The 13,748-nt window shown below is 53.3% G+C and overlaps 5 protein-coding genes across 5 annotated transcripts; 1 reads left to right on the forward strand and 4 right to left on the reverse strand.

Annotated features, from left to right (window-relative positions):
* Nucleotides 1-677: 677 nt before the first annotated feature.
* Nucleotides 678-1,205, reverse strand: ASPBRDRAFT_37701 (uncharacterized protein). Its single transcript, XM_067623783.1, has one exon. The coding sequence runs from the start codon at nt 986-988 to the stop codon at nt 695-697; it is 294 nt and encodes a 97-aa protein (XP_067482681.1). The 5' UTR covers nt 989-1,205; the 3' UTR covers nt 678-694.
* Nucleotides 1,206-3,547: 2,342 nt separating this feature from the next.
* Nucleotides 3,548-5,607, reverse strand: ASPBRDRAFT_368215 (dolichyl-diphosphooligosaccharide--protein glycotransferase subunit OST1). The gene is made up of 3 exons (XM_067623584.1): nt 5,064-5,607; nt 3,871-4,937; nt 3,548-3,820 (listed from the first exon to the last, which is right to left on the reverse strand). Exons 1-2 carry the CDS (start codon nt 5,414-5,416, stop codon nt 3,881-3,883), a joined length of 1,410 nt encoding a protein of 469 aa, XP_067482682.1. The 5' UTR covers nt 5,417-5,607; the 3' UTR covers nt 3,548-3,820; nt 3,871-3,880.
* Nucleotides 5,608-5,740: 133 nt separating this feature from the next.
* On the forward strand, nt 5,741-8,339 carry ASPBRDRAFT_51191 (pseudouridine-5'-phosphate glycosidase/carbohydrate kinase family protein; the record flags this gene model as incomplete). The annotated part of the gene is made up of 6 exons (XM_067626682.1): nt 5,741-5,930; nt 5,979-6,187; nt 6,236-6,377; nt 6,424-6,654; nt 6,708-7,008; nt 7,067-8,339. The coding sequence occupies 6 exons, from the start codon at nt 5,741-5,743 to the stop codon at nt 8,337-8,339; spliced, it is 2,346 nt and encodes a 781-aa protein (XP_067482683.1).
* Nucleotides 8,340-8,548: 209 nt separating this feature from the next.
* On the reverse strand, nt 8,549-11,398 carry ASPBRDRAFT_115996 (dienelactone hydrolase; the record flags this gene model as incomplete). Its single annotated transcript, XM_067616945.1, has 6 exons — nt 8,549-8,904; nt 8,977-9,771; nt 9,845-10,206; nt 10,655-10,968; nt 11,038-11,220; nt 11,282-11,398. 6 exons carry the CDS (start codon nt 11,396-11,398, stop codon nt 8,549-8,551), a joined length of 2,127 nt encoding a protein of 708 aa, XP_067482684.1.
* A 323-nt stretch (nt 11,399-11,721) lies between these two features.
* On the reverse strand, nt 11,722-13,710 carry gua1 (GMP synthase (glutamine-hydrolyzing); the record flags this gene model as incomplete). The annotated part of the gene is made up of 7 exons (XM_067616972.1): nt 11,722-11,780; nt 11,830-11,910; nt 11,963-12,316; nt 12,367-12,758; nt 12,814-13,336; nt 13,405-13,546; nt 13,642-13,710. The coding sequence occupies 7 exons, from the start codon at nt 13,708-13,710 to the stop codon at nt 11,722-11,724; spliced, it is 1,620 nt and encodes a 539-aa protein (XP_067482685.1).
* Nucleotides 13,711-13,748: the final 38 nt, after the last annotated feature.

Here is a 13,748-nt window from a genome sequence, read left to right on the forward strand (position 1 = left end):
GGGAAGAGAGAGAGTAGAGAGGAGAAAGAAGATGGAGAGAAGAGGGTAAAGTAGTGGAGAGATTCCAATTAATCCAAGACGGAAAGAAGAAGGTATTTCAAATCAAATCACAAGGGAGGTTATTCAATTCAATGTGAAGGACACGAACAAAGCAGTAGAATCAGGTGCGAATCCACCCGGCAGATGCTGGCTCTTTATACAAATTGGAGCTGAAGCCGGACGAGGAGTCAGATTTCCCCCAAGGGTAAAACAAATAATAATAATTATAATAATTGAATAATAAACATTTCTTATTATCACATCGAAAAAAAAAAAGATCCAAAAAAAAAATTAAATCAAGAATTCCCCAAAGGAGATTAATCCGAATGGCACAGCCATTATTAAGTCATACCTGCAATACTGCTTTGGGAGGCCAAAATCGGCCAGCCGGTGCTATGCGATCGGCCAGGAACGGGGCCCGGTCCGGGGCAGTCGTTGGACGGCCTGGCTGTTTTTGCCTGAGGATCATGGATGGCCCGCCCTTGTGCATGGGTCTCCACGTTTTGGTCTCCAACTGTCAAAGTGATGGGTGTGCAACTGAACCTACGGAGTACATCCAAAAGATACCACGGTGGCTCCTTGAGTAACCGTTTTGAAAAAGGGCTTGTACGAGGCGGCAGGATGTCTAGGAAGTGGTACATCTATCCATGGGGATTCAATTCTCTCCTTGCCTTACCATGATGTATGTATGTTCCCTTCTTTTTTTCCCTTTATCTTTTCCACTTGCCCTCATGGATACTGTCCCGCCTGTGCAACGGCTCCACGGCGGATGACTCGATTCACGATGCCAAGTTGAGTGGGTCCCAGCTTCCTCTTCGGGCATCGTGGACCATCTTAGTGCGAATGAGGCAAGTGTGAAAAATACCGCATGAAACCAACGTGATTGGTGGCAGAGGGCTAAAATTGGAAAAAATTGCCTCAAATGCTTTGGAACGGGAGCTGGAGTCATTGTGGCTGGTTTTTGCCGGTTCAGCAGTACCAACAAGGTATGGAGTAGAAGGAAGTGTGACCTGAGTTGAGTCCAGGGGGCGGCGTCCAGGCACAAATTTAGAACAAACGTTGAAGTACTGTCGCGTGAGACTCAGCCAGGATGGATCCAAATTGAGATCTATTGTTCACTATAGATAGATAGTGTTGTGAGGACCTTGATTCAGGTTGAGATGGCCGGTAAGAGTCTTTTGACGGTTTGACCACCTGCATGCAGTGAGGTCGGTTAGTAGTAAGTAGTTAGTAGTTCGATACAGGCATACAGGCATACAAGATCCATACTGTTGCCTCTAAATTCCCGGTTTAGTCAGCTGACCGGACCGGCTGGAACTCCACTTAGTAGGGCTGTAGGTTTCGAAAGGGGGTTTTGGTGTGTCATGGTGGCCAGTGACCTGCAAATCATCGCCGACGATGCTGATTTTTGCAGGTTTCCTCTGCGTAATGGCGAGCATCAATGGAGGGGAAAATGCCGCACTGAATGATTGCTGTCCTCGGCTTATCATGTTCTTATCTGGTTCGTGGTAGATAGCAGCAATGGGATTGCTAGTTGTTACTACTTTCATGCTATTTGGATACAGTACTATCTTCGATGGGGATAGATCTATCAACTTGGCCCGGGTTCATTGGGTTTTCATTTGTGTCCAGCCTGATAAACTGGCTGATAACTAAACCTACTCACACACCGCCATTACAATACCATTTTGGGGGAGATTTGCAACTGTTGGGATAGCTACTAGTAGTTATTCATATTGGTAATTAGTTAGCACGCAATTCTTTTTCATTACTTTGAGTGAAGTTTCCTCACGCATCTAGACTTGCGGGGAGGGATGGTCGATCGGTACCTGGCTGATTGATGGGCCGTAACTACTGGCTACTGGCTACTATTCTCAATTCATTCCTAGTCAACTTGCGGGGAGAAGGGAGGGTTTGAAGGAAAATCTGCCTAGTCTCCAACACCAACAACACTGTCAAATGAAAATGCTTCGGAATCCCCAGCCGGAATTCTCATTATTAAAATGGCTCACGCCTACCCCGTGCTATTACCCCATAGAAAGTCCCGTCCGCGTATCCTCCCCCATGTCTCCTTGGTGATTTCCCCAAAGTTCCAAACACCTAACATTCCCCCCTCCTTTTCTTGAGGCGGGGGTGGATAAATGTTCCTTTTCTTTCTCTTCCTCTCTCGCCCCCTCTGGGCGGTGATGGTGGAACGGATGGGGTTCAGACTTCCATAATCCAAACATGAGTGGTTTTGCTCCCCAACCCACCGGGGGCTCCACTTGCTCGTCGTCTCGAAGGGTCCATATGAAGTAATGAGAACTCCATCACTGGAAGACAAAAGAATAACTTCCGGACCATGCGCCATCCCCGGCCACTCCCATTCGCTGTCGGCTGCTTCGTTCGGTTGCCGTGATTCCTTGATGCGATGACGTACAACCACCCATGGGCTGCTATGCCATGCACCGCAAGACTAATCCAGGCATCCCAACATCCAACGAGGAGGAGGCACGCACAAGCGGTGTCGCGCATCCTGCATCTTGTGACTCCCGAGTATTTTCACCGTCTTTGCAGCTTGATTGCTCGAGCTCTGCTACTTTGTCGCTGATAGGCGTTTAGCCTTTGGACTTGTATCGAAAGACGCTCAGCTGGATAGGCCCTCGGACAGCTCTGCATGAAGACACTGCTGCTGCTGCTAGGGGCAATTTTTATTCCCGGCGACTATCTATCATCAGCAACCAGTCCGATCCCGACAGGTCACATACCAAGGCCAACTCTGTCACCTGCATTCCAGAGACTCGAAAAGGTTTGATGCAGTCAATGGCTGCTTGTTCGCTGCTACTGCCCTCGTGCACCGGAGACAGTTACGGAGTAGTATAGATAATGGGTTGATAAGCTGCAGGCATCTATCAATTACACTCTGCAGCATCTGCATGCAAACCACGTTGATCACCTCCTGCTTGGATTGTTCTCACAACCTGCATGGTGCAAGCTGCAACGCAACCAGCTTGAGAACCTGGTGGTCATCTTAGCGATGAGCAGCTCCTCCGATAAGATCCTACTGGACCGGATACAGTTCAGCTATCTATATTGCATGGTAAACCAATCTATACACCTGGGATTGCCCTCTCATGAAAGAAGCTGCAGTTAGTACAGTGAAACTTTGCTCTGCGATGCGTATATCCAAACGAACAGATAACAGGTGCAGTGGACTGAACTGTGTGGGTGGGCCGTAGAGAATCATGAAAGCTGATGGTGAGTTCTCGATCACTTTGTTTCTTCCTGTCGAATTCCCCGTAAGTCATTTCCTAGCTCCCCTATAATGCAAGGCACACAACTACAAACACACGAGCTTCCATACCACAGACCGTAAAGTTCCCCTGATTTGGACCATCATTAGCAGGCCAGATATAGAGCGTTGAAATAACATACAACAGAGGCTAATCCCCTTTGGATCACCAAACTTTCAAGCTAGCGACGCCCAAGAATGTCAGGTGACGCTGGCAACTAGTAACCTACTTGTTTACTACTCGGTGCAAAGACCACTCTGCATTAAGTTGTCTCCATAATACTCGCGAGGGAAATCATTGAGAATCACACGATCAAAAGCTCTAGTCGTCTACAAACAGCTACTATTGAATTCTGTCTGGTATAACTGAAACAATATGATACAACCCACCATCTACCGCTTCTTGATACTCACGTCAATGTTTCCAATCGCCCACGCGGCAACAAACACGGTGAACAGCCCAGCCGTGATGGTCACGGGCTTGCGCAGGCCATCCCACAGAGAGTAGTCGTAAGTGATCTGTATCCGAAAGAGTGAGCTCGACTGAATTCCCGGTTTCGATCCGGCGTATTATTCTAAAAGGTATTTACTTACCACGATCTGCGAGTCACGCGCCTCGTCCGTCAACTCCTCCACGGTCAAAGTCAGCGCCGTACGTCCCAGAGTATCCATGAAAGTCTTGTGGCTGGTGAGCTCGGTCTGGATTTGGTTAGCACCGGGGAGGCCATTGCTGGTAGCCTTCTCGAGCAGTTCATAGCGGACGTTCCGGGCACCCTCGGGGAGGATGATGCGCACGACGGCCTTCTCGTACTGGATGCCCTCCGAGGCCTTGGGGCCCTCGATGAAGGGTACCTTCAGGACGTAGGAATCAGCGCCGGTGACAGCCTTGCGAAGGAAGGTAGAGAGGTCATTGTTCCAGCCAATGCGGAAGCTGTAGTTCCATCCACCGAAGATCGGGAACCGGGGACGGAGCTCCAGGGAGGCGTCGCGGTTCGGGACCTTTCCGGGACGGTAGCGGCTCGTGGAGACGTTGCCAATGTCGTCGGTGAAGTAGGGGTCTACTGAGCCGGGCTTGAGGGGAATCTTCAGCTCGCGGATAGCGGAGGAGGGCAGCTGCTGGTAATTGCTGATGGTCCATTCAACGCGGTTGAAGTTGTCGGTGAGCTTGGAGCCGTTGTTGCGCAGCCAGTAACGCTCTTCCGTCGCCAGGTTGCCGCCCCAGTGGGACACTTCCAGGTCACGCTCCAGAAGAGTGGCAGTGATGACGGGCTTGGTGAACTCGTACCGGACACTGGCAGGGTAGGTAGTCTCGGGAGCGACGTCGGCGTAGGGTCCGTAGGTGTAGCTGGCACCCTGGCGCTCTGGATCCGCGCCCGACGTCAGGTCCGTGGTGGTGTAGTCGGGGACATTGGTGCTGGGAAACTTGATCTTGGTCTTCTGGGTCGCGGTCGTGTACGCCGAGGGAGCGTAGGCAGAGAAGGCATAGGCGAGGTACTGGCGATCATTCTGGCTGATGGCCGCAGGACGGGGCTTCAGGGTGTTGAGGGCGGAGTAGGAGATGCCTAGGGTGATTTGCGATGAAGGGGCGAGAGGCTTGGGAAGGTGAACAACGAAGTACTGGAAGTCCCTGCGTAATAGAAGGGAGAGGATCAGCAAACTGTTTGGGATGCAATCCGCCATGTATGCATAGATCAAGCAACCGTGGCTTCGTCCTACACCAATCGGCCATTGGCCGCCATTGTGGTCGACTTACCTGCTCGAGTCGATCTCGGTAGCCTCCACCTCGAAGCGTCCTTGCTCAGGAGCTGATTTATCACGGACTTCTAGGGCTCCGACCTTCTCGTAGAGGTCGGATGGGAAGGACAAGTAGTAGTCGCTCTGCGGCTTGTTGTCCACGTTCTCGACGACAACATTGACGGTCTCACGCAGATATCCTTTCTCCAAGTTGGTGTTCCGGACGAGATTGGTGTTCTTGAACACTTGGGGAGGCTTGAAATCGCGAGGAAGAGCTACTGGGGAGCTCGAGGGAGTTGATTCGGCATAGACCAAGCTGTTGCTGGACAGGAACAAGCCGCACAGCGCAGCGAGTGCGGTAAACGGCCTCATTATGACAGATGGGGCGGTCTCTCAACGACCGCGCCTAGGACCTATACACTCACCAGGAGATAGTCCCAAGGAGAAGGAAATGAGCGAGAGGATGGACAGAAAGGTGGAGGAATTGGCGATAGTCGAGGGGAAAGAAAGACGCGCGGAGATGCTGAGGTGTCCCGATGCGGGATTACGAATTACGTACGGCGACCGCCGCGGCCAAAACTTCCTGCTTTTATCGCCGATAACCCGCGATTCTGCATTGCACAACTATCCCCTCGCCTGTCTAGCTACAATACTTTCATATCTGTAATATCTAGGGCCGAATCATTGTGGCCTCCAATGCTTGCTTCTCGAGCTGCAGCTCGTTCATGCTGCCGGTCAGCTAGAGCCCCGGCACGAGCCGCGGTAGCAGCCCGGCGCTATCACGGTCTCGCTCAAAGCAAGCTCTTCAAGGTGTCTGAGGAAGTCCGGGATGCAGTGGCTACTGGAAAGCCTGTTGTGGCTCTTGAGTCGACCATTTACACTCATGGTATGATATGCACCTGGTTGGTTGGTTTGGTATAGCTGACAGTAGCAGGATTCCCGTATCCTGAGAGCGTTGCTCTGGCAAAGTTACTAGAGTCGGTCGTCCGGTCCAATGGCGCCGTCCCTGCTACAATCGGTATCCTCGGTGGTGAGGCACGCGTCGGATTAAGTCCCGAGGAGCTCGTCGAGCTAGCATCGACTGCGGAGAAGAAGGATGCCTTAAAAGTGTCCCGGCGAGACCTCGGTTACATCTGTGGCTTGGTGGGTGGCACGCACCCCTTCTTATCGATACATGTCTGACAGTAGTAGGGACTGGCTGGCAAACGTCTTCATGGGGGTACAACGGTATCGGGCACGATGGTGCTTGCGCACTTGGCCGGGATCAAGATATTTGGCACTGGTGGATTAGGTGGTGTGCATCGCGGCGGCGAAAACTCTATGGACATCTCCGGTACGTGGACCTAGGGATAAGACGAGACTCGGGCTAATTTTAACAGCTGATCTTACTGAATTGGGACGCACGCCGGTGGCGGTTGTCAGCTCTGGGTGCAAGAGCTTCCTGGACATCCCGCGTACGCTTGAGTACCTCGAGACGGAGGGCGTCTGTGTGGGAACATTCGCAGACGGCCGTCAAGGCTCTGTGGACTTTCCTGCATTCTACACCCGGGACAGCGGGCTGAAGAGTCCAAAGGTCATTCAGAATGAGGCCGAGGCTGCGGCTATCGTCTGTAAGTTGTTGCTGCATTTCTCGGCAACGCATATGGAATGCTAATGTATGCAGACGCCCAGTCACAAATCCCCGTCTCGTCAGGCATCCTTCTTGCCAACCCTGTACCACTTGAGCACTCTATCGCAAAGAGTGATATGAACCATATCATCGACGAAGCTCTTCGCCTCGCAGACGTCGAGGGCCACCATGGAAGTGACAACACACCATTTGTGCTGGCCAAGATCAAGGAACTCAGCGGCGGGAAGAGCGTGATCGCCAACCGAGCTCTGGTGGAGGCAAACGTGAAGCGCGCAGCGAAGGTGGCTGTGGAACTCTCCAAACTGGAGCGGTCTGGAGGGTCACTCAATGAACGGTGAGCTGCCACTCGTGCGTTCAGACTCGGTATCATCCTAATGAGATGGTGTGCGCAGACACATGCCAGCTATCTCCGGGACCAGTAGGGCTGACCAAGCGACTGAAACAGAGCTGGAGCATGCGACTAAGACTCCACTGGAGACTGTCACCAAGGCAGATGTCCTTGTGGCCGGCTCCCTGGCCATCGATCTGTCCTGCGACTTCGCCCCGGCCGAAGCAAACAGCACGACGCCCGCTTTGCAGACATCGAACCGCGCTGTCATCGGACAGAGCCTAGGGGGAGTTGGACACAACGTGGCCATCGCCGCAAGGTATCTGGACAGCTCGGTGCTGTTCTGCAGCGTTGTGGGTAACGACCTCAGCGGCCAAGCTGCGCTGTCCAGTCTCCGACAGGAGGGTCTCTCTACCGTCGGCATCAAAGTGCTCCCTCCGTCGTCCGGTGCACGCACGGCCCAATACATCGCCGTCAATGACGCGAAGAAAGACCTAGTAGTAGCCATGGCCGACATGGCAATCATGGAACTACCAGAGCAGGCACTAGACTTTGACGGCTTCTGGGAGCCAATGATGGCCCGCGCACAGCCTCAATGGACCGTAGTCGACGCCAACTGGAACGGCGAAGTCCTGAGCAAATGGGTAGCCCTTGCCAAGAAGCACAAGGCACGGGTAGCCTTTGAGCCCGTGTCAACAGCAAAAAGCCGTCTTCTATTCGGGTCAGCCATCAAGCCATCTGACTGCGTTCCCAACAACACCGTCAGCCTGGCAGCGCCGAACCAGTTCGAGCTAGCGGCCATGTACCAGGCTGCGCGGGAGCACGGACATCTCGACTCAGAGGAATGGTGGCGAATTATCGACGCAATGGGGATGACGGGATCGGGGTCGCGCGAGCGACTAGTGGCCATGACCTCGGCAACTCTTGTCGATCAGGGGATTCCGCAGCAGAGCATCCAGCTGCTGCCATTCATTCCGTGTGTGCTCACGAAGCTGGGACGGGAAGGCGTACTCCTGACGCAGCTGTTGCGGCCAGGCGATGCACGACTGACGAGTCCGGACTCTGCGCCGTATATCCTCTCGCGGGCGTTAACGTCGGACGGGCTGATTGGGGGGGTGTATTTACGGCTGTTCCCGGCGGCAGCAGAGCTAGATGAGAAGGACATTGTGAGCGTCAACGGAGCGGGGGATACGCTGTTGGGAGCAGTCGTGACAGGCCTGGCGCGAGGAGGAGCAGTAGAGGAGGTGATTCCAAGGGCACAAGAAGCCAGCGTATTGACATTGCAGCAGGAGGGGGGTGTGAGTAAAGAGATAGCCAGGCTGGCTGGAAGTATATAGTAGTGCTGTTTACACATCTTACAAACCAATGAATGAAAGGCAGACACACACACACACACACACATACACACACACACATACACACACACACATACACACACACACATACACACACACACATACACACATAAAAATATATATGGATAAATGATAGTAAATATACACCAAAGAAGAGAAGCAACAGAAGCAAGAGAAGCATCTACCCTACCCTAAGAAACAACCATATCCACCCCTTCTGCCCCAACAACCGGCAAATTACTACCATCTCTATCCAAAACCCCCACCTGCACCAACACACTCGCCTGATCCCAATAAGCGTGCACACGGGCGACCTTGCCCGCCGTGAAACTGGCCACCAGCACCAACGCCACTTTGACCTCCTTCCCTGTCGGGGGGAGATTCGGTAGTAGCCAGGGGATAGGACGATCATGTGTGAACGTTAAGAGAAGTTCATCAACGATGCGATCAGGCCCTGTAGTGCGGGAAAGGAGACGAATGGATTGGTCAGATGGGGAGAGGAAGTGGCTGTTGGTGTAGAATTTTGTTATGGCTGATGGGGTTGTTCCTATACCATTATCTTTCATTAGTATCTGAACTATGTGCTAATGAAAGGGAAGGACGGGGGAGGAATACATACCGCCAGAACAAGTAGGCACACACACCACGACAGGCGATTCTTCAATAGTGCAAGTCTCTGTTTCTGTCCCTGCACCACGGGTAGTATAGTAGGTATGAGATGAAGAACTCCCACTACTATGCACACTCTCCATCTGCACCCCCATTCCACTTCCCACCATCAACCCTACCAGGTCTGCTGCGCGGTGACTGCGCTCATCTTCGTCGTCTCGTTCACGTTCACTACCACTACCACCTTCCCCGTGTGAGGATGCGGATAGACACCGCCAATACTCCTCCCACACGGTCTCCACATCCGGGACTCGCCATTTCGTCGCGGGCCAGCCGAATCCGCGCTTTAGGGCCTCGAGGGCGCGGGACCATGCTAGTCGTGCGGAGAGTTTGTCGTAGGTCTGGGACGAGGGCTCCGCGAACCTGGGGGAGGATTCCGGGTACGTGAAGAGGTGGCAGCGGTGGCGTTTGCGGGGGTGGTTATTGTTGCTGTTGAGGAGGGCAGTTGCTATTGAAGGGGTGGTGGAAGTAGTACCGGCCAGGTGGATCTGGATAGGGAGGAGAGGTACAGAGGGCGGGTAGGTTGTTGATGTTGTTGTTGAGGATGTACTTCCTGTTCCTGTCATGGGACGAGTGGTAGTATCTGGGGATGTGCTGGTGAGGGTATCGTTGATGGTGGTGGTGGTGGAGGTGATAGGTCCATCGGGGTAATAAGCTACTAAGGCGCACAGTCTCGGGAAAGGATTTGTAGCTGTGAATGGTTGGTGATGGGATTCGAGGAGGAGGTGGGCGGGTTTGTTGTATGCTTTATAGTATCATATGCCATCAGTCAGTCATATATCCTGGGTATAATAGAATATAATGGGAGGGCGATCTACCAACGACAGCATATCTCTCCCCTGGCTCGAGATCATCTTCCCTCTCGTGCAGCAGATTCTCCAATTCCTTGCGATCTCTATCTACATCCCCATTGCCACACTGACTCCCTGGAAAGGGGAGATACTCGACGTCGAATCCCTCAGCCCGGAAGCGCGATAGGATTCCCGCGTCAAATTCGGGAGTATCGGAGGTCAGGTACAGTCTGCGTGGGGGACAAGCTTCTGCTTCGCGACGACGATGGTGCTTATCGTGGGCTGATGGGGGAGATTGTAGTGGTGTACCATGACTGTTGGTAGGGGTTGTGCCGGCGGAGCTGCTGCGGCGACGGCGGAGGTGTTGGCGGAGACGGTCCATTTTGATGCTATCTGCCTAGTATTCAAGAACTAAATCTGATTAGTATGTAATACTAAACAATATGGTCATCCATGGTGCGGACTCCGAGCATCCCGAATTATATATTGTGTTAAGGAGTACTACTACGCTGCTTATGCTTTGGCGGACATGCTCAGTGACGTCGACGATTCCAGCATTGTTCTCATCTCACAGGCGACGTGGATCCATTCAGCCAGGGACAGGTTGAGTAACTTTGTGTGTATGTGTACACCGACGTAGATACTAGTTGGGTTGTAAATCTGCCCGATGCATTGCATACATATACCATACATATATGCGCGGCGGTTCTATCGCATTATCGTATCTATCATGAGTTAGTGACGTCGATCTATATACAAGTCTCATCCCTCGCATAGCGCCACCATCATTGGCGTCAACCCCTATACCACAATCCTACACAACGCAGCATGATTTACTCGAAACTGGTCAACCACCGAATCTCCTCCCTTACATCGCCTGCGCAAGCCGGATCCTCAACCGCCCTAGCATCGAGATAACACTGATACGCCGGCCGCTGCAAACTCCGCCGTGCGACCTCACAATCCACGCGGATATCCTCGATCAACGCCTCGGACGAAATATAATCATATTCAGGACGAATATACCCCAGAATCAGCAGGTTGAGCGGTGTGCCATAGAAGTCCGGCAGTTTGTGGAAAGTAACCTGGCCGTCGGTGGAGGTGGTGGCGGTCGGCGAGGGGGCGGAGAGAGGCGGCATGAGGTGGATTTCCTGCATTGCAGATGATATTACATTAATCATCTGGCATATTGAGAATGAAGAGGGGTGGAGGGAATGTACAATTGATTTCGACTCGTTCTTGTAGAAAGGATTGTATCCGATGCTCAGCACGGCGGGGCGGATTGTCTCCCCCGTTGTGAATCGCGCCGGATCCAGCGCCACGACACCGTAGTAGACGCCGACGGGTAATTCGGGGTGCTGGGAGAGTTCATCGGCGGGGATGTTGGCTGTGGGGATGCCCAGCTGTGATTCTTTTCGTCAGCTGGAACTGCTTTGCTTCCGGGTGAAAGGTGAAGGTTAATACCTCTTTGCTACCCCGCCCGAAGCCTTTGATGACAGGACCGCTCATGCGGATGGGATACGGGGACTCGGGGCCCTCGTCGGGGCCGGTGACGGGTTCGCGAGGCCGGTCGGGGCGCATTTTGGAAGTTAGGAGCTGTAGTTTATGTTGGAGCGGTGATAGGGTGAGGAGAAAGAGAGGAAGAGAATAAGATGGAAGAGAGATCGGCGATAAGACAGGTGGGGTTTACTATGGAACTATCAAACTCCGGAGTTCTGTTCGGCCTCCATGTCATCCACCAACTGGCCAGTTTTCTACTTTGCTCACAGCTTATAAAGTTCACTTTTCTTCGCAGATTGGTAAAATGGTATATTTCAGAATTATCTACGTTCATCCCGTTTTGCCGTAACTCCGTTCCTCTAATGGATAATATAACTCGTAGTATCAGTTTGATCGTAACTGCTTTACTCCATCTCAATCGTCGCCGGGGGCTTGCTGGAAATGTCATACAGAACACGGGACACTGCACGAGTCAGCAATCATTCCTATACTCCGAAGAGGGTGTCACTTACCGCCGTGAACCTCGTTGATGATGCGGGTCGAGCACCGGCTCAGGAACTCGTTGTCGAAGGGGAACGCACGCGCCGTCATGACTGCCATCTATTAGTCCATCGTTATCAAAAAAAACATCAGCATTTCACTCACAGTCAGTCGTCTCAACAGCACGCAGGATGATAATCTCCGCGTACACGCGCTTGTCACCCATGACACCCACCGCCTTGCTGGGGTCCAGGGCAGCGTAGGCCTGCGCGATCTGGTCGTACAGACCGGCCTCGCGGATCATGGAGATGAAGATGTGGTCGGCCCGGCGGGCGATCTCCACGCGCTCGGGGGTAACCTCGCCGAGAACACGGATGGCAATACCAGGACCGGGGAAGGGGTGGCGCATGACCAGCTCGTGAGCAATGCCCAGCTGGCGACCCAGAGCGCGCACCTCGTCCTTGAACAGCTCACGGAGCGGCTCAATGAGCTTCATGCCCTGACCGTCAATCATGCGCTCTGTGATGAATTAGCAAACTGCTTAGAGAATCCAGAACTATGATACTCACGGGGCAGACCACCAACGTTGTGGTGGGTCTTGATGGTCGCCGAGGGACCCTTGAAGGAGATACTCTCGATGACATCGGGGTACAGAGTACCCTGGAGGAACCACTTGATCTTGGCACCCTGGTGCTCGGCCTCGGCCTCGATCTTCTGCGCCTCCTCCTCGAAGACGTCGATGAAAGTGTTGCCGATGAACTTGCGCTTCTTCTCCGGCTCGGTGACACCCTTGAGACCATCCAAGAAGCGCTTGGAGGCGTCAACGACAGTCAGGTTGATACCGAGGTGCTTGTTCAGGGTCTCCTCGACAATGTCGCACTCGTTCAGTCGCATGCAGCCGTTGTTGACGAGCACGGCGTGGAAGCGGTCGCCGATGGCCTCCTTCATGAGCTTGGCGGCACTACACTTATTAGCATCGACCCGGTGATCGAACCAGCGGTAATCAATCAACTTACACAGTGGAGTCGACACCACCGCTAACGGCACCCAGAACGTGGTCGGTCTCGCCGACCAGCTTGCGAATGCGAGTAATCTCCTGGTCGACGAAGCGGGACATGGTCCAGTTCTGTTGAGCACCGCAGATATCGACGGCAAAGTTCTTCAGGATAGTAGCACCAAGAGGGGTGTGGGTGACCTCGGGGTGGAACTGCACACCGTAGAGGGGCTTGGTCTGGTGGGCAATACCGGCATATTCGGAGTTGGAGGTGGTGGCGATGGTGTGGAAGCCGGTGGGGAGCTTGACGAGCTTGTCACCGTGACTCATCCAGACCTTGATCTGGCCCTCGAGGCCGGCGAACAGCTTGTCGACGTGGCCCTGGTCGTCGAGGCGCTTGGCGTGGAGGTCGGCGTGGCCATACTCACGCTCGGTACCGGCGTCGACGTTGTCCTTGCCCAGACGGTAGGCGATTTCCTGCAGACCGTAGCAGATACCGAGGATGGGGACACCGAGATCGAAGACGGCGGGGTCAGCGTGGGGGGCTGCAGCAAGATTAGAATGAGTATATGTTTGACTCCCAAAGTGGTTCCGCGGGGAGGGTTCCGCTTACCGCCGTCCTCGTAGACACTGTAGGGACCACCGGAGAGGATGATACCCTTGGGCTTGAAGGGCAGATCGGCGATCTTCTGAGTGCATGGCAGCATCTCACTGTAGACATTGATCTCGCGCAGTCTCCGGGTCAGGAGATGCGTCTGGGGAGGATTAGTATGTGAGTCATGGGAGATGGCGGGGTAATTGATGCACTGAACGCGGCAGAGAGTGTGTAGCAGAGGAGGAGGAAGCATACGTATTGAGAACCAAAGTCAAGGATGAGGATGGTGTCAAAGGTGGCATGGGGAACCTCCTGGTCGGCCATTGTGACGGTGGGCAGTCTATCAGACCAATTGATGAACT

The sequence above is a fragment of the Aspergillus brasiliensis genome (assembly GCF_001889945.1).
Source record: "Aspergillus brasiliensis CBS 101740 unplaced genomic scaffold ASPBRscaffold_2, whole genome shotgun sequence".
In the NCBI taxonomy this organism is placed as follows: Eukaryota; Fungi; Ascomycota; class Eurotiomycetes; order Eurotiales; family Aspergillaceae; genus Aspergillus; species Aspergillus brasiliensis.